This window comes from Thunnus thynnus, chromosome 13 (genome assembly GCF_963924715.1).
Source record: "Thunnus thynnus chromosome 13, fThuThy2.1, whole genome shotgun sequence".
NCBI lineage: Eukaryota > Metazoa > Chordata > Actinopteri > Scombriformes > Scombridae > Thunnus > Thunnus thynnus.
The window spans coordinates 6,571,277-6,591,477 of NC_089529.1; the positions used below are offsets into that span (position 1 = coordinate 6,571,277).

Consider the following 20,201-nt stretch of genomic DNA (forward strand, 5'->3'; position numbering starts at 1 on the left):
TCCTCTACAAAGGCTAACAATGCCACAAGGTTGCTCTCTGCTGGACAACATGGGTACTGCTCATCCTAACTCCCTCCTAAGCCCGTATTACAAAGGCTGCGTCACTGCTGATGTCTAGATGACAGTGCAGGAATAGGCTGCCTTTATAAGTGCCTGTTTTTAATTACTGTTCCAGTGACTTAAGAGCTCATTCTCCTGAATGTGAACATCTGTTGAATTTATTAATGAAGGGTTTTACAGGCTGAGCTGTGCATCGATCTAATGAGAATGTCTAGGGATCCCATGCTCAACCTAAACACATTTTCACCATGTGATAACAAGGTTCAGTTTAAATTGAATTTTTTTTGTTTGTTTTTAGTTATATGGTCCCTCTGACTGTGCTTTTATTAAACGTACCTTCATATGTTTTGCAGTCAACTCTAAATTGCAAGTAAAATAGGTTTGGATACACATGATTACAGCTGTTATTGATTGAGATGATCATTTTTAGAATCAGTTTGGTACTTAGGATGCGGTTTGAAAAATGTAATAACTGAAACGTAAATAATTCAAATGCCAATGTGCTGAATTGATTAAGACATTGTCTTTGATGTGTATGTGTCTGCATAGGGTTCCCCTTTTCCATCTGGCAGAGTGGAATTTGAGAAGCTTCTCAGGGAGTCTCAGAGGGAGGTGCTGCGGCTCCAGAGGCAGCTGTCGGTCACATCATCCAGACAGCAGCACAACCACAGTCCTGATCCAGGTGGCCCAGAGAAGCATGAGGAAACCGAGGAGGAGCAGGAGGGGGAAGAGAAGGTAAAGTCACCCCACTCATATCATGTACACAGCACAACTCTACACTGACCCCTGTTGGTCTTAAGCAGCTTTAATAAAAGCAAGTGAGCCTCTTCTATGCACACCTAAAACATCAAAGCACCTGTCATTTTGTGCTTTTTAGACATGAGATCAAAGTAGCAATGAAAAATGGAAGGAAAATTCCCTCCTCTGATCAGAGGAAAAACCAAAATGATGCATACAGCTTAAGTCACTGCACAGGTTCAAAAAATGTAACAGTAAACTTTTACTTGGGGTTAACTATGTGATCAGGGCAAACAAACACAAACCAGATTATGTCTTTACACCTAGAAAGGTTGATGGTGTCGATACCACGGTATAGTGGGGATTATACGTTGTTTGGAAATATAAAATGTAGCCTGAAAACCTTGTGTATGTTTATGTTGGAATGGATGCGGTTTTGCAGTGTTATATAATGGCTTGTTGTTGGACCCGATACTAATCTGCCACAAGCCATAATGAGATGATTCCCTGTCTTGAACTCGGGCCTGATCAAAGATACCAAAGTCTCACACTCTGATCCTCTCTGCATTTAATGCTGATCTCTTCATATTTGATTCTTAGAAGCAGTTCTTATCTTCTTCACTGTAGAAGTGATGCTCAGATATGTCTACCGCTGGTCAAAAAATTAAAAAATGCACATATTTCATGCATATATGAATACATTACATAATGCAGGATGGACATTATTTGTAATTGTAAAATTTAGTCAGCCGCATTATTTAACATCTGTAACAGAGGGGAAAATGTAATTCCTGTGATGTTGTTTTGAAAGGAACATTTTATAGGTATAATTTATGTGTATTAATATCAGTTTAAAGCATGCATTCTATATATGGATTTGTGTGTGTGTGTGTGTGTGTGTGTGTAAAATTCTGTTCTGCCTGTGAAATAGAGTAAATTCTCTGCCTGTGAAGCTCAAATGAGAATGCCGATTGTGGTAATCTCTCATTTGTGGGACGCACACACGCACTCACAGTGGCACGCGCACACCCAGAAAGGGGCCATGTTGTGTGAATTCTAATCCCCTCTAACAACAGAATGGTACAGTCCAGTAATCCGCTCTCTGTTGCTGTGGCAGCGGTGAGAGGGTTTTGGGTGGTAGGTAAGACTCCAGCCGCACTAAAGACTTTTCTATCTCGCCCTGCTCTGGATAACTAGCAGGCCAAGGGAAGCCTTGACGTCGCCACAGATCACACGAAAGGGGTAGGTCATCTTCTGAGTTTTGTAGTCTTTGTGTGTAAGTGTCAGTGGTCCATCGTAGTTCTCCTTGGCTAACCTCATATGTGTCCGCCTGGATGTGAGACTGAAGCCTTGCAGGACTCAAACTTGAGACTTATTGCTGAAAACGAATCAGTGTCATGACGAATCAGGAGTGTGAGAGAATTGGCTCAAGGCAGCGGGTGTTGCATTTGTGTTCGATGTAAAAATGAAAAGCTTTTCCTGACAGATTATTAGTATGTTACATACCCTGTGTTGGTATTACAATATGACTCGCAGCTAAGGGGATTTTTCTTTTAGGTCTCATAGCTGTTGTTTTTCAATATTAATTTCAGTAAATCTTGCCATAAATTCCACCCTTGTCTGTGATGGACTGCTACTTTCTTAGAAAATTAGAAAGACAGGACATGCATAAGGCCTAGTCAAGGGCAGCCTGTCAGGAACCCAGTTTTATAACAGTCACATTTTGGAGCTTCCAGATGTAGAATTTAGACAGACCGACTTAGTGACAGGGTGGTAGAGTGTTTGATTGGTGGACATCGATATGCTCTGTATTAAAAAGAAAATCAACGGCCAGGCCAATCCATTAAGGTGCTTTTAAAAGAAGTGATCCAGTTACCCGTTTCAGTAGTCTGCAGGGATTACACCAATGTGCTTATGGCATTCAGGGCCTGCTGAATGGGATCTGACCCTGCTTTAGTACGCATGGGCCCAGGGTGTACTTGATCCTTTAGAATACATGGACCACATCAGTGTCAAGTGTACACAATGGCACCTTATAGTGTGAAGCAGTGTGCAAGTAGAGGTGAGTTTATAAGCAAAGACTTCTGACAAAAGCACACACAGCTGTTGTGTCCTGAACATTTATCAGCTCATGAGGACAGACTTGGCAGCACCCTCTATCAGGCCATATATTGAAAATGAATGATATGAGTGTTTTTATGCGTCCAGCATTTTCATTTCTTCTTTATTATTTACAATATACATTCCTTTAATATTCATTGCAAGTCTTTTATGCTTGCACCATGACTGCCTTTATTTTTAGATCAGAGCCACACCCCTTATGCTCCAGCAGTTTAGTCCAAGTAAAGTATTCATCACTAGGACTGAGAGACCAAGCATACCAATATCATGTAAAGAACCTTTTAACCTTAACCTTAAAAAGAAGAAGTTCATTTCACACATTCTCACACATGCACATTTGTGAAAATCACAAGAGCAGAGATGAGACAGGAAGGGGCTGTGAATTATGCTTTCTCAGATCTCAGATTTCTCTCATTTTAACCAGCACTTAGTGTTCTCTGCTGTTACATTATCTTCCCTCTGTTACAAGCCAATCAAGTCAACAAATATACCAAAATAATATGCTTCCATCAGCTATAGTCTGTAAAATCAGTCGGATATAATAAAGGAAGGGAATATAGGAAGTGAGCAGAGCTTGTAATGACGCTCAAATTATTCCTCAACTTTCCAGTGTTTTTACATATTATACATTTAAGTAAATTATAATAATTTTACACTTTACTTAACAGGTACACCTCATTAAAATACATATGTACCTCTGAGCATCATAATAATCATAACTATACGTTGACTTGTAAAATAAGAATATATGTACAAGTTGTGTTCAGGGTTTAAAAGTGCTCCAGTGGCCACAAGAATAACATGTATTTGTATACCAAATGTGTTTGAACGCCTTAAGCTCATCACTGTGCAGAAATGGCATTTACAGTGCACAGTAAGTTATCTAAATACATTTTGAATTGTTGACAGTTGGGTAATTTGCAGTAATATCTTTAAATTTGACACTATTCTTTTCAAGAAAACACAGCATGACACGTACTGATTGTTCTATATTGTTAAATAAAAGACCAACATTGAGAAACGTTTCAAAAAATGAATTCACAGTTTAAAGGACAGGATCACAAGTCTATCTAAATACGCTACTCACATGCCCGTATGTACATTGAAACAGTTTTTGGTTGAAGTTGTTCCTGTTCCATACAAAGAAGAAATCCCCTCCAAACACATTTCCATTGTAAGAGATGGGGGACAAACTCTGCAGTCCTTGTTCTGTATCAAAATGCATCTTAAAGTTCAGTTGAAGCCAATATTAGGCTTCAGCAGTCTGAAATCAAGTAGGTAACCACAGAAGTTACGGTCCTTTTAATACAGAATTTCCTCTTTTTGTTTCCTCAGACATTATTTTCTTGCTGATCTGGGGTGGAGGGACAGTAACACAAAGAGGAAATATTTTACTAGACTATAACTTAAGTAGGTACATACTTAATTTGTAACTACAAACTATATTTTGGGACGTCAGCCTAATGAGACCATTTCACAGCAGGAACCCACTGATTATAAGAACATATTGTACAAATGTAAACAAAACCTTATTTTCACTTTCTCTATTCAATCCTTAAACCACCTTCCCTGACATGTCAATGCATAAGCAAACGTGAAATCATACGTGGATAATGATTTTGATACACTAATGTTAGTAGGGCCAAGTCATACACAAAATTCTTGTTAATATACAGGATGACTCTGTTTAACTTATAGCCAATTCCTAATTTGTTGTTTATAGGAATAAAAATGTCAGCTGTTGAGGCCAGTTGGTCCTTTAGGGACACTAAAGAAATATTTACACATCAGATTCAACAAGTTAACATTTCTTCTGATCAAAATCATATGAAAAAATATGAAATATCTGAACCCAAAAACATACATTTATGCAGACAACTTCTGTTACTACTAAGAGATAAAATGAGGCCAATCTGTCCGTATTCTGTAGTGCTAAGTGGTTAGAGGAATGCTGCATGTCCTCATACTGTTGTCAGTGTAAAAAAAAAAAAAAAGGGCAGTTATTGTTTTTGTGCCACCTCAATCATAACCCTTTCAGCTCATGTATATAAGAATTTTATATAATGAGACTAAATAAAATGGGTGCATTTGCTAATACGTTAGACCAATAAGATCATTTTTTTGGGGGGGGAAATATATTGTAATTTTGCCACCATATGTCAGACATGCATAATGTAAAATATAATATACAATATAAATATTTTGCTCTAAAATGTAAGCTATTTATATAAGCTTAGTCATTGGCCCAGACCAAGGCACTGGCAAAAAGAGCTGGAGTTGGTCCCTGGGTGCTGCACTGCGGCTGCCCACTGCTCCTAGTGTATAGGCTGGGTCAAATACAGAGGACAAATTTCATTTCAATGTATGTGAGTGCTGAGAAATGCTGCACAACTTTATTACCCACTTCTTTAGCAAACACTTTGGACAACAACCCCAACACATCCTCCCTAAACTCCACCCTGCTGTTTCCCACATCCATAGCTCTCATCCCTCACTGTTACCTTTTATTCTGTTGTTGTTCTTAATTTTTCTATTCAACTTCTCTGTTTTCTGTTTATTCATTTATTTTTTCTGGCCTCTTATTTGACCATTCAGAATGTAAACTCTGTTTTTACTTAACTGCAGGAACGTGTAAACATTTTGGGTTTTTTTTATGTCATGTGCACATATTATTTTCACACAAGGAAAAAAAAATGTAAGCACATACAATTTGATTGCATTTAGCTTCAAACTCTGCACTGTGACCCAGTGAAATGACTAGTTTTGTTAAGTTGGTGTGTTGGCACATAAACCTTTTGAAATGATTCATAATAGCCTAAGCCCTGGTCTAATGCTCTCTGTGACAGTCCCTTTATTCCTCACAGCATTGTATAAATGAGACATTATGTAATATTCCCCCTCTGTGCCCATTCGTCTAAACGATGTCAGAATTATATCACACGTCGCCTGAACCCTGATTATGTTTGCTTTGAACTCCTCATTGTGAGCTCTCACATTCCCTTTACAAAAAAGACTGCTCTTTTAGAGGATTTGACCTGTAGACTAATAGTGATGTATGTCAAACTGATTATAATATGTTATCACTGTGTAGTTATATGAAAATATCTATCTAAGGTAAACACCATGACTGTTTTTGCTAAGTAGGGATGTTTGGTAAGGTATGAAAAGTTAAGAGTTAAAGAGTTGCAAAAGCAGTGGAATAATGATTAAAAAGGGTGGGTTTGTTCACGTTGTATAGGGATCTTACCTTGACCAACACCACTAATATGTCACTCCCACCTTGGTGCACGGCTGCCGGATTGTAGCGCAAACAAGTGCTACAAGCTAATCAAGAGTCACAAGTAGACTGATTGGTTTAACCATGACTGACCAACGGTGGGATTTTTGCCTGGACGCTGGGATCATCTGGCACTTCTAATGAATGTGACAGGATCTTTAATACCCCCTCAAAAGGAATCAGGGACAAAAAAACAGCAAAGCATTTGTTTAAAGCCCTCATTCCTGTGCACTGTTTTTGTACAGGGGCCAATGGAATTAGTGCCTCCTGCCGGCCTTTCGTCACCACTACTAACACCATCTGGTCTTCTTTCCAAAAGATAAACCTGGGAGAGCCTTGCTTAACTTCACAGACATTTCAGCGATTTGGTGCTGACCATCACACTGGGTTATCAGCCCCATACTGAGGTCTTCTGTATCTGCCAAGGTTCAAGCTGTGTGAAAGGAAGAAAAGCCTACTGCATTAAGCACCTGCACATTTAACAGACAAACAAACAGATCAGTATGGTGCCAGAAATCTTTTCACATGGCTAGTAGTAACACGTACAATGAAATTGAATGAGGCTTGGAAATAGATATCTTGATGTATATAGTGTTAAATTATACCAGTGAGAATCAGCTGCTTCATAAAATGAAAGGTTGTCCTCCATAGAAGCCATTCTGTCCATCTGTTATTGCCAGGTCACAGTTTGGTGGTTTCTTAGAATAGCGATGACTGTGCACATCAAGGTTTCTTCTTTTTTCCATTCAAGTCAGAAATCCTCTCATATTACAGTTTCAGCCTCTTCAGTATATCTTTTTTTCAACAGGACAGATTAAATGTTTTTAGGTTGAATTGCGTGTCAGTTTTCAGCTGGGCCACAGTCATTGTATGGACGATTTCTTTGTATTGTATCTAATGTGAGTGTTTGCCCTTCATGTTATATGAATAGAGAAATGTTAATTTCTTTATTGACTCTTTCATGACAATTCCATAATACTAAACACTGAACATAATTAGTATATGTTTATAAAATATTAAACATGCATTGCAGGTCATTGCTGTAAGATCATAGTGAGAAATCATTTGTTTTCTATATTTCTTTCCCAAATGAGTTTTTTCCATTAAAACCCTAGAAATTACAAGCTAATGAAAACTTTGACAGCATGGACCAGAAGGAACAAATTATACTAATTGTTTTGGGTTTTTTTCTCACAATCCAGTTGTTTTTTTGGTGGATTTTGACTTGTTTAACTGTATCCCTACAGAGAAATTGTTGGTCCAGTATATGAATGTCTCCATGCAGTAACTGACAGTCCCTAGAGAATTCCTTTCTTTAACCAGTGTGGAAACTGCGTTTTAAGTCTTAAGTGATATGTCTTTTCAGGACTAACAATGTAAAGGAAAGGAGAGTGTAAAGAAGAGATCCCCTTTGCAGCACGTGGCCGAGCGCCTTTGATCCTGTTATTGGGTCATGGCCTTGGCTGCACTAGCACAGTTTTACTCTGAGCATAAGTAGGTTTGCTCTAAAATTAGATGCTGATTCCCGACTCTTAACCCTTAACCAATCTCAGCCCGTCCCCCACCCACCTGGATCTCAGTTAGACGGATCATACGAATTTTAAAAAGATTGTAAAACAGTAATTGGTAAAGAAAAATAGCCCACTGTGAAACATTCAAGCCACTACACACAGCCTAATTAGAAAGGACGGCGACCTGCTAATGTGTTCTAGTCATGTCACAGGCTAGAGGGATTCCCCCTGGATTATTCATTGATTGTAGTTAGACCACTGGGAAGGAGGCTTGCCGCTAATCCCTCGCTCACAGTGGGGGATGTAATGTTAAGTGTTACTGTACAGTATACCAATAATATATTTGCTCCCTTCTCCGTCGCTGGTCATGTTTTCCAGATAAGAACGGTTTTATTGCAGCGTCTTGGAAAATAGCTATTCAAGAATACCTCTGTAAATGTAAGATGACTAACTTATTCATTCTCCCTGCCCCTGCCAGGTTGTAGGAGAGACCCCGTGTGTGGCATTAGATGAAGCTCCATCCAGGTGTGAGAAGACTCCCGGAGAGGAGGAGGAGTCGGGGCTGCGAGTGACGCCCCCACCGGGCCTCAGCCCGACCCCCTCCCATCAGGAGGAACACACAGAGGAGCAGCACCTACATTTTCTGGTGAGTGTGTCTAGTTTTATACTGAGCTGATACTTCATAATAACCCTGTCATGCAGGGCAGCATTCAGACAAAGAGCATGCAGCGTTTGAATTACAGTATGAGATCCAGTTTAATATTGCTGCTTTCTTGAGGACACAATTGCTCATGAAAGCAGTTTCATAAAATCTCTATTAATATTATCAAATAAAATGTACCAATTAGAGTGTGTTGCTTGTTGTTGCTGAAATTAGAGGGTTAGTAATGCAGAGGATCACTAAATGTCACTGACATGGCTTTCATATCAATCTTTTCCTCCAAACAGTCACTCATGAGAGTCCTACGCACCTCTTAGCCGCAGTAACTGCATATTATGCATAATTGTGGGGCTCAAGCTTTTCCATCTACTTTGCATTTTCATGTGAAACTGGAGCTTGAATTCAGTGATGTGACTGTGCTGACTGCCACCGAGGGGAAAAAAAAACTATGGTCAGATTTGTTATGTAATGCTGGGATTATTTTGATCTTGTCCCTTGGAAACAGAAGAGTAACACATTGGCCTTGCTGATTGTACAAGTGGGACCATATCCCCACTTAGCTCTGTATTGACTTTCTTGTTAGGATGGGCATTTTAGACAATAATTGATGTTTTGTTTGTTGTTAGAGCATTCATATTGAACGTCATGGCAGATAAAATAAAAACAACTTACCGTCTCCTCACCCTTCATTGAGCCATTCACATGCCATTATTGTGTCTTCATGACTGTGATCTGTATCCATCGAGGTCATATCTGTGCTACCACCACTGTTCTCACGGATGTGTCAGCAGCATTTTGAAAAGCTTGTTCTGCATTTTTCTTTTAGTTGAGAATGTTAGAATTAACATGCGGATGTGTCACTGTGTTTTCTAACAAGTGCTGTTCTGCTTTTTAAATTCTGATCTCCAAGATGCATCTACATGATTTGCTCAAATGCATAATTTTCGTATGCTTCAGCATACTGACTTCTCTAAAGAGTGACAAAGTTATGACGAAATGAGCAAGTATATCATTTAAATCAGAAGGAGATGTGCTATGCATCATTACATCTGAAACTGAAGTGTGCACAGTCTGGCTGCAGAGGGAGTAATTGAATTCATTTGAATTGAATTTTTTACTTTCCAAAATCCATTGTAGAGCTGATTGAACGATTAGTTGATTAATCAATTAGTTGTCAGCTATTAAATGAATCGCCAACTGTTTTGATAATTGATTAATCATTTAATTTTTTAAGGAAAATTTTCCAAATTCTCTGACTCCTGCGTGTCTAATGTGAATATTTTCTGGGTTTCTTTTAGTATTCTAAAATGGCAAACTGAATATCTTTGGATTGGTGACTGTCTGGACAAAACAAGACATTTTAGGATGTCGTTTTGGGTTTTGGGTGATTCACATGTTTCACCATTTTATAGACCAAACAACTAATCAATTATTTGAGAAAATAATTGACAGATTAATCCATGATGAAAGTAATCATTAGTTGCAGCCCTAATCCAGTACATAGTTAAGGCATAAAAAACAAGATTGGGGAAGTGTAGAGAAGAAACGCAGTGCCACAATTAGCAAAAAGAAGCTTCTGGTGACTGTGTGTATCAGAGGAGACACATGTAAATCTACACCCTCTTCAGGCCAACTGACAGTACAGAGTTAGCACATGAGGAACTAAACAATCAAACCCATTAAGTTGGGCACACAACAAATGAACAGTTAGCTTCACAGTCATGAGTCGACTATACAACAGAGCATACTGGCTTGATGCACATTATTCAGGCCTGCAATGCTGCGACGATACACACAATCAAGCAAATCAGACCACAGATTGCATTTTAATTATCTTTATCGTCTTGCTGTGTCAGCGCTGGTGAGAGTACAGCGTCTCTTCCAGTCTGCCACTGGTATTCTGCAATTAGCTTGTCTGTTCTGTGGCTTCCCCCCACACAGTCACAGTGGTAGTGCTTGATTGAGGTCCTGTGGCCATGCTGAAATAAGCTGATTTCTCCTATACTGGTCCTGCATGTAAGCTGCATTTAGAATAATTAAAGGATGCTAAGCTTTGTAATACCTCGCTGCATTGTGTCAGAGGTCAGCATGGAACTAAAGCCAATGTTTTCTGCATTGCAAATTGTAGATTAAACAGTTTATCCTTTGTCAGCAAATAAATTATTATTACATTACATATTGTTTTTCATGGATTTACTCTTACACAGTATATCTGTGTTTGTTCTGGTCAAAATCATGTAAAGAACTTGTATTTTCAGAGCTATATCAGATTACAAGAAGAAGATTCAGTGTAATTATCTTTGCTTTGTTATCATTGTCGGTTCAGGAAAGTGAGCTGAGCAAGAAGAGAAAAGAATGTGAAAACCTCGAGCATGAAGTAAAGAAGCGACAGAAGAGATGTCTGGATTTGGTAAGCAATCTTCTTGCTCCAGTATTTCCTTCTCATATGCTCCTTGGCAGCCCTCCAGTCTGGTTTAAGCATTGCCATAGTGGACATAATGATGACTTGGGAGACATGGATTTCCTCAGCTTTATCTGAACGTTGTCTTGTGGTTTCGTAACAGGAGAGCCAGCTTGAGGATGAGCGAGGCAAAAATGAGCAACTAAAGGAGGAGGCAGATCTCCTCAGGAGGAAGGCACAGCTGCTCGACCAGGTCAGTGTCTCCCTTCCCTGTTGAGCTCCTTCCCTTGTCTGTTTTACTCACCAACATAGGTTAAGCAACACAAATGGTTTGGCAAAAAAAAAATAAACCCATTATTTTCCTTTAAACTGATCAAGTCAGTTAACCTGCTTGTCTGTGTTGTTTCTCAGACTCGGGCTGAGAATGAGGAGCTGAGGGAAGATCTCTCTGAAGTGACCGCTCAACACAATTCAGTTCTCGAGGAGAACCAGAGACTCCGTGCCAAACTGGAGAACCTAGAGCAGGTCCTAAAGGTACTGCTGGAGTCAGATATTCCGTTGCTTATTTTCAATTTCACTCCTTACAATACTACTTGAAAAGATTCTGACATTTTTCCTCTTTGACCAGCATATGCGAGAGGTCGCCGAGCGAAGGCAGCAGCTGGAATTGGAACATGAGCAGGCACTGGCTATCCTTAAGTTCAAACAGGATGAAATCAAACGGTTACAGCGGGTAAGACCCACAGTCTCCTGTACACTCTTCATGTTTGACAGCTTAAATCAAACCCTCACGGCCCCCATGTTGCTTTCAGCCTAATTATGAGAAATGGGGGGTTTTGTCCAGCAGGAGGCAACCTTTGGGCACCAATAAAACATCACATGTTGTCAAGGCAATTCAAACAGAGCTCACTGTGTTGTGAATTAGAATTTCTATGAGCAAACAACCAATGTTAACACTGATTTTGATGTCTTTTTAATCATCAGGCTCAGTTATTCGCCAAGAGGGAACATGAAGGAGTGGTTCAGATGCTGGAGGTGAGTTTGTGTTGCACCATTGTGCAAAAAGAAAGGCAAATAAAAGATTTTTATACCATGCAGTGCTTTTGTTACCATACAGTGAAGCCCTGAGTTGCTTTCAAGCGTTTAGGATGACTTGCAGTACCAAAACACACACCAAGCATTAAAGAAGATGAATATTTAATTCTCGCCTTGTTATTGGTTGACAAAAGATGGCATGGATATACAATGGAATGGGCTCTTTATCTAAACACCTGGCATTTTTGTAACACTCTTGGGCCTGGAGACGTAACCGTTTGAACAGATGGCTTCTCCGCCGCCGTGTGACGTTTACGCTTGCTCTCGGTGTGAGTGTTACACACTGTGAATTCAAAATGAATCCAGACAGCCGATGACAGTTGAAATGCCTATCTGTCTGATTGGCTGCTGATTTTGAATGACGACATTAGATCAAAAAGACTTCAGACTTCATCTTCCACAATTGATGACTGTGTGTGTGCCTACTGTCTGTGTTCCATTTTCCACACTTTTGCTTTTTTTTTTTTTTTTTTTTAATGAAAATTTGTTCCTAAATGAATTGTGTATTTTATTTTAGGAGTTGACTCAGCTTGTGTTGCGGAGGGAGCTGGTAGAGTATAGTTGCTCCTGTTTTTAAAAAATGCTCATTTCCTTCCTCTTGCTTAGTTTCTCTCGCTTTCTGCCTCTATTTAAATTTAAAGCATCACAGGAGAAAGTCTCTTTCCCTTATGAGAGAGCCTGAGCTTTGTTGCTAAGTCAACACACTGTTTTTCCCCAATCTGATAAAAACATTTTTTTCAAAGGTTATAAGGAATATGTGTGTTCATTTAAAAGGCAGGTGTTGACTGCCGAGGGCCAAGAGACATTCTGGTGATGCTTGCTCCTGACAGGATTTTATTGCCGACCTGGACTCAGGCTGCTGTGTTTCTACTTTATTCATATGTTTACTAAATGTTTCACAAGCATGTGTTTACTTTTGTGTACATCTTTTTCCTTTGTGTTATTTTTTGTGCTAACCAGAGTACACTGGACTGCATGCAGGTACTGTTAACCTTTAGCCTGCTTGATCCCCTGGACCAAATTTTTAATCTCTCTGTCACAAAAGCCCCTGTGCTGTAGGTAGAACCACCAAACCCCAGTTACTTTTATTTAAATTCTTCAGTTTGAGGACATTGACAGAACAGCCTGGCTTGTATGTCATTTGTGTTTCGTGTATAGAAATTTAGAGGCAGGAGTATTTCCCCTTCAGTTATTACTGTAAAACCATCTTGCATAAATGCTTCATGTGGCTACAGAGGCCCATTTTAAATGCGGATGCCATTTTTTTTAGGTTATAGAAGTGTGTGTAAATCAGGTCGTTCACATTTTCCCAGCTGCACTGAGCACAGTTATCATGCTTATCTTGCTGGCTAGTTACTTGATCTCATTATACTGAGATTTCCTTTGTATACACCCAACACATCACTAAGGCAGATTGCTGTGTATAGTTGAGTACTTATAATTTATAAGGAATTGCTCTGTTTTAGTACATGACCACCTCAGCTCAGTGTGTGCAGCTAGATAACGATGTAGCTAGATGACTGCAGAATAGGCTTTGCGTAGGTGAGAGCTAACAGGAAATGTTGTTCAGACAGTTTCGTGCAGAGGCTGCCAGGAAACTCCCACCGCAACCGGAAGTGAAATCAGCCACATATAGAAACTGAGTGAGGCTAAGACTCTGTAGTGTTCTGGCAAATAATCATGCTGTCTAGTGGCTTTGTTAAAGTGAATGCAGTGTAAGACAGAAGCACAACATATAACTTCTTATAACCTATGCTTCCTATCTAACTCTGGTTTTTACTCTTGTGTCCCATCTTACCAGAAAACTACCTGCCTTTATTTCCCTTCCCTTTTCTTCCCACTGATCTTTGTAATTCCTTGTGATTTGTGTTTGCAGTTTGTAACAAATGTTTCAGTGACAGTTTATATGGTCTGTCTTGCAGAAACCTGACCTTATATTGCAATACTTCATTTTACAATGCATTGCTTATATCTTACATAAGCAGCAATGTATAAGTGTGCGAGATCAGATGTGAAATTTTATGCATTAAACATGTGTGTACATCAATGATAAAAAAGTTTTCCATAATACCAATAAAGTGGCTGTATAGGTGTAAAAGGTTTCTGCATGACACTGACAATTTATAAAGAAGCTTACCTTTATTTTATTATGTATTATTATTATTATTATTATTTACTTTTACAGGGTTAGACCCCTCCACATGACTGACCACATGTGTTCCAATAATCTATTTGAGATTCATTTAAAGCAGAAATCCACCTTAAAACACAGCACAGTGTTCACATACTACTTTACAAGCCTAGTAATCAACGTTTAACTCACTTGTTTGTGTATTTAACAAAGTACATTGCTTTAAAGTGTGTACACAAGAAAATAAGTACAGTAAAGTTAAGTAAGCACTTCATCACTGTTACACCTGATATGTATCACAAATCAATGATAGCCTGTATAAAGGCGCTGAAAGGTGGATTTTCTTATTTCAAGTCACAGTTCTTTGTTTGTTAAAACTGGGTTTTCACTGTATGTATGTTCTCCATGTTTGTTACACATTATGTGTAGTCAAAGGTACGAGACCTGGAGGAGAAATGTCGCACCCAGAGCGAACAGTTTGGCTTGCTGTCCCAAGAGTTGGAGAAGTTTCGACTGCAGGCCTCGAAGGTGGACCTTGCTGGCTCCAGCCTCCTTAACAATCCCAGCCTCTCTGTTCTGACCAACGGGGTGGGCCTGACTACAGAACGAGGTAAGCACCACCACCACAAGCTTTGCACTTGAGATAATAATAGTTGTCATCATGGATTTCTTATTATAATTACGTTTACTTCAGAGGATTCTTTGTAATTTTTCTTGCATTAATGCTTTAAAAGGTACTTAATAACCAGATGAACAACAGCCATGTTTCTTTGAAGAGTTTTCACAACAAAGAAATAAAGTCCAAGTGCCATTTTGACTCAAGCTATCTGCCTCTGATACCCTGATAGTTAAATCATTGCCATAATTCAACTTTCACGTTATATAATCTTTGTTAGTGTTTTTAGAATTCTTTCTGTTCCAAAAAAAAAGTTATCACTAAAAGAGGAATCAACCCCTGGCACAAAACATAGCATGGGAAATATAGACCAACAGCATCAGTCCACTCATGGACAAAATGCTTTCAAAAAGACTCATATCCTTTTTTTTAAACTGTCCCATCAGGGATGCAGCTGTTCAGGTTGTAGTATTTTTTCGTTATGCGTAGATAATTTTCATTATGACTATGTAGTTTCCTTTTAAACAGTAAGGATACAATTTATTTTGAATAAAATTATTGTCATACTATTATGTCTCCTTTGTTTATCAATACAACAAATTGAACACAATCTCTTACATTTCCGCTCTGTGTGTGTCACATTTCAGCTTTCTCTACTACAGTATGAATTAAAGTCGCATTTTAAATTACTTTTCAACTGAACAAGCAGCATTCTTAGAAGATCCTTTATAATGTAATCCCAGCCACAGCTGCCTTAAATGAAACAACAGTCCATATCTTTACTACTGCATGTGTCCCACAGATGTATCCAACCTCTTTCTCCTACGCTGTTCATGTGTTTTAGACTGCACTGGTGGCTCATGGGATATGGTGTCTCTGAGTGAAATAGCCTTCTGGAGTCTCGAGGGAGGTGACACTCTCTCCTGCCCTGAGGGTAATGATCCGCTCGGTACTCGTTCTGTCTCCGTTACTCATGATATGTGTTGGGCACTGTCACAAAAGCACGGCATGTTCTAACCTGTCATCTCACCCACACCGTCACAGTCCAACAGTGTAACAGAGCTTGTCTCACAATCTCATGAGGGTCATTTCTCATGGGCTGAGGTGAGAAATGTCTGTGGACTGTGGAACCAGTTAAGCCCCTTAGCGGTGCAGGTGTGATGCAAGTTGCCACAAGGTAGTGTGACCTCTGACCTCAGACAGATGGAGGGAGGATTTTTCTCCACTGTTTAATCAGCCAGGTTCAACCTTGAGCCTCCTGCATGTCAACCAGTGACCTCACCCACCTAGCTGCTCATGGATTCAACCAGGTTACCAATGAGAGGGCTGGTGTCATCTATTAAAGTCGTGGATTATGCATTATCCTCCTCCTGTCTCTCCTGCTAGATGTGGCCGCTGCACTACGGATGGGGGCCACCCCCCACGCTGCAGGGCTGTCCAGGGTGGAGCGCTCGCCTGTCACCAAACATCGAGAGCTGCCCACCATCAGCATCAACAAGTCAGGCTCTTCCTCCAGCAAGTCCGAGACCGCACACCTCACCCCCAAGTCTGACACCCACCTCAGTCCACACAAATCAAGCCCAACACATGAGGTACCAACCATGAGGATGTACAGTGCATCATTTGCTACTCATGTCAGAATTCATACTTTTCCAGTTGTGTTTTGTTATTGTTTTTTTTTAGTTCAGTTTTTTCTTAGTTGTCATTGAGAGAATATGGTATTAGTACCATTACTATTGTTATTATTTGGAAATTGAAGTGGCAATTTGCTGCTGGAGAAATTATAAACTTTGTTGCAATGCATTACTGTTTTACCACACAACACTGAATGTACTTATTAGTCAGTTATACACTTTGCATGTACAACTCTTCAGCAAGTACACCAATTTAGCATTGCACTCCTACAACATTGTTGACTCATGATGAGCAGTAAAAAAAAAAAAAAAAAAAAAAGATCAGAATTGATGCAGCAGAACCAGAGATATCGTTTTTTTCTATTCCGAGCATTCTTCTTCCTTGTCAAAACCTAGTACGTACATTACCCACAATGCAACTCAACCGCTAACAGTTCGGATTAAGATTCAGGTTTTTTATGCTAGTAGCAGCTAATGTAGCCTCAAGCCACTAGCCTCTAGCTACAGAGGTTTGGTAATCTTGCTTCTTTCTAACCCCACACCCCCACATTTTTAAAAATTTCAAACTTGTAGTCTTCAGCCCCAACTGATGCTGACTCCAGTAACATAACTTGAAACAATTTATCACATTTCATGCAACTCCCTCTGGAGCTTTATACAACTTTTTCACATATGCAGTAGTATTGCCCACCTTTAAACAGACTTTGATGTGTGAAATCAGTAGAGTTTCCCTTTTGACATCTGCTAGGCAAAATGGTTTTCTTTTTACCCACATTTGGCAGTTAATGAGTATTTATTTTAAGCCTTGGTTATAGATTTGTGAAAATGCTCCTTTGGTCTCTTGATGTTCATTGAGTTCATGTCAGGACCCCTGCCTGTAGCTCCAGTGCTTTCTTTGTTTCTCTATAGACAGGCAGATCACTCATCAAGATTACCAAGACAGCTACGCACAAGCACAAGCATTGATTGTGTGGATTTAATGGATTAAAAAGCCCTCCTTAAACTCTCTGTCATCTCACGCGAGTACAAACTATAGCTGAATCTGCCAGAGCTCATACATATAGTAAACACGAAACGTTATGTGGATCTGCCCCCATGCTTAAGTATTTTTATTGTGCCATTTCTCCAAACAGTTAGTGTCTGGTCTCGCATAACAGACAGGTTGGTGGTCTTTTCATCTAGTCACTCGTCTGCCTACAGTTCAATAAAGCTCATATTTAGTGAGATAATCCACTCGCCGCTGTGGATTATGAAGGTTATACAGTAGTAGTTGTAAGTGATTATCCTTAAAAAGGTTTTCCCGAGGAGCTATAAATATACAACTTCTCATATTGTATTGTGTGTAACTATGAATGGAAATCAAACTCCACATCAGGTATCAGTTTGATTCTCTACATCAACAGTGAGTCATTGAGCTATTAGCTCACTATATAACAAGAAGGTTGTACATGGTATTTTTATGAGAGCAGTCATTTGTGTTAGCTAATAACTAGCTCTGTAGGTCTGTATTTAAATAGATTAGTTGAGTAAAAAACTGGAAACAGTCATTTATAGTCAAAGACAATGATTTCCTGTACAGTCACTCCTAACAGTCATGGCCTTTCAAGATTTTCAAGTTTTCATATGTGTAGATGTTCACTCATCTAACACCAAATTTAATAATATCCCATCACTAATAATCACTACTAGAAGCAGGTTTTAGTATTGAGAAAAATGTTAAATTTCTTAGAAATAACCTTCTGGATATGTCAGTATGTCTCACCAATGTCTGTTAGAATGTGGCTTTACTGTGTTGAAAAAAAAAAAAAAAATTGTTTGTTCCCTTTTTTAACTCATATTTTTAATCAGTTTTAGAATTGTCTGAATGTTGAATCATTTTAGCATCTGTTTATGGTGCTCTCAGGTGGACACTGCCAGTGAAGTAGAGGAGCTGGACATTGACGTGGCCCCGGCACCTTACACAGCCAGCAGAGGAGCTGCAAAGCTTCAGGTTTTTATTGCAAGATACAGGTTAGTATTATACTAAGACAAAAGTCAACTCACCACATCAAGAGTTTGTTTTTATGAGATGAAAATAACTTCCTGGTAAATTAACTTTCAACAGCTATAATCCTTATGATGGCCCCAATGACAACCCTGAAGTGGAGCTACCACTCACTGCGGGAGAATACATCTATGTGTATGGAGACATGGATGACGACGGCTTCTATGAAGGTGAGTTTCAAGTATATTTTATTGCATCTACATTTTCATATTTCTGTCTGTCCATGGTCTAGAGTATTTTACTTTGGGTGCTTTCAGGTGAGTTGATGGATGGACGGAGAGGGCTGGTCCCCTCCAACTTTGTGGAACGTGTATCGGACGATGATGTCATGAGCACTCACCATCCAGAGACAGGGGACATGTCCCACAACTCGCTGCTAGACAGCAGCCTGCACAGTGCCAGCCACCAGCATCACCTCCACATAGGCGTCAGCGCCTCAGAAAGGACAGAGGCCTCTGCTGCCTCTGGCCCTGCCTCAGCCCCCTCAGATTCAGCATCGGCCTTGGCTGTCCCAGCCCCCCTCACCAACGGCCTGGACTTGGATTTGGAGGAGGTGGGAGTGGACATTGTGCCTTACCCACGTAAGCTCACCCTCATCAAGCAGCTTGCCAAGAGCATTATCATCGGCTGGGACCCTCCGTTGGTGCCGGCTGGGTGGGGCAATGTGTGGAGCTATAATGTGTATGTGGACCAGGAGCTGCGGCTCAATGTGCCCTTCGGTTCGCAGACCAAAGCGGTTCTGGAGCGTCTAGACATAAACCTCAAGGCCTACCGTGTGTCAGTGCAGAGCCTGACAGAGAAGGGCCTCTCTGACCAGCTGCGCTGCAGCATGCTTGTTGGTCGGGACGTTTGTGTGGCGCCCACGCAACTGCGTGTGGAGAGGATAACTGCCACCTCTGCCAACCTGACCTGGCTGCCCAGCAACAGTAACTATGTGCACATTGTGTCCTTGAATGAGGAGGAGTGTGAGCTGGTGAAGGCTGGCTGCTACTCGCTGTGCCTCAATGACCTTTTGCCCAGCCTGCAGTACACAGTCAAAGTTGAGGCGCGGCCTCACCGCACACCATGGGAGTTACCTGTGGAGCGACGTGAACACAGAAGCGCTACAATCACCTTCAACACACTGATGGCAGGTCAGTATTTTGTCTAATATCAGATGTTCTCAAAGGATGCAATGCTAACTACATATAAGAATAATTTTTCTCCACTCAAAAACATTGACGTTCAAACATTTAAGTTGGAAAAGAATAAGTTAAGAACAATTAATACTCAGTCTTGCTCAGATATTTGTTCCAGATGAAGAGTTTTGGAGAAACTTTTGGAGAATCTATTAAAATGATTATTGTAGCCTGAAACTGTATGTCCATGAATATGGCCAATGACCTTGGGTAACTCAGATACACATATATTTTATCCACACAGCACCTCAGAGTGCCACACAGTGTGGCAATTTGAAAGTACATTATTTGCATAGAATTTATGATTCACACATATTTTAATCACAGGAAAAGAATAAAATGGCTGAGCGCAAAACATTACAGAACAAGTACATGTGTACGTGTTCGATTATGTCATGGAAATGTGACTCTTTTGAAGCAATCGGAGTGGGAAAAGTTCTGCACCAGTATCTCCTGATGTTCTTCAGCCCACATTATGAGACTTTTACAAAAAAGGAAAATATGAAAATATCACAGACATGTACTGAATCTACTAAAAATGAGATCCCACATCATATGCAGAAGCTTACCAAAGCTTTGTGTGGATGATAAATTGACAAATTGTCTTTAATATAAATCTCACAAAAATTAAGGTTTAATTTTAAATAGGCCTATGTGCTAAATGGCCGTAGTGTTGGTGGTGATTGAAGTTTTATAGACAGTTGCACTGTTAGCATCTGCTGGATAGATTGTTG

General features: G+C 39.9%; 1 protein-coding gene across 6 annotated transcripts in view; it reads left to right on the top strand.

Annotated features, from left to right (window-relative positions):
- Window positions 1-20,201, top strand: part of LOC137195271 (RIMS-binding protein 2) — a 62,273-nt gene that overhangs the window by 27,156 nt on the left and 14,916 nt on the right. For 5 of the 6 annotated variants that reach the window (XM_067607491.1, XM_067607496.1, XM_067607493.1 and 2 more), the window contains exons 6-19: window positions 610-795; window positions 8,186-8,353; window positions 10,695-10,778; window positions 10,933-11,022; window positions 11,181-11,303; window positions 11,398-11,502; window positions 11,754-11,804; window positions 12,382-12,414; window positions 14,425-14,605; window positions 15,456-15,545; window positions 15,998-16,203; window positions 18,149-18,255; window positions 18,350-18,459; window positions 18,547-19,422. In XM_067607491.1, coding sequence (XP_067463592.1) covers window positions 610-795; window positions 8,186-8,353; window positions 10,695-10,778; window positions 10,933-11,022; window positions 11,181-11,303; window positions 11,398-11,502; window positions 11,754-11,804; window positions 12,382-12,414; window positions 14,425-14,605; window positions 15,456-15,545; window positions 15,998-16,203; window positions 18,149-18,255; window positions 18,350-18,459; window positions 18,547-19,422 — 2,410 coding nt within the window. The remainder of the gene's footprint in view (window positions 1-609; window positions 796-8,185; window positions 8,354-10,694; window positions 10,779-10,932; window positions 11,023-11,180; window positions 11,304-11,397; window positions 11,503-11,753; window positions 11,805-12,381; window positions 12,415-14,424; window positions 14,606-15,455; window positions 15,546-15,997; window positions 16,204-18,148; window positions 18,256-18,349; window positions 18,460-18,546; window positions 19,423-20,201) is intronic. The other variant, XM_067607494.1, reaches the window with a different exon arrangement.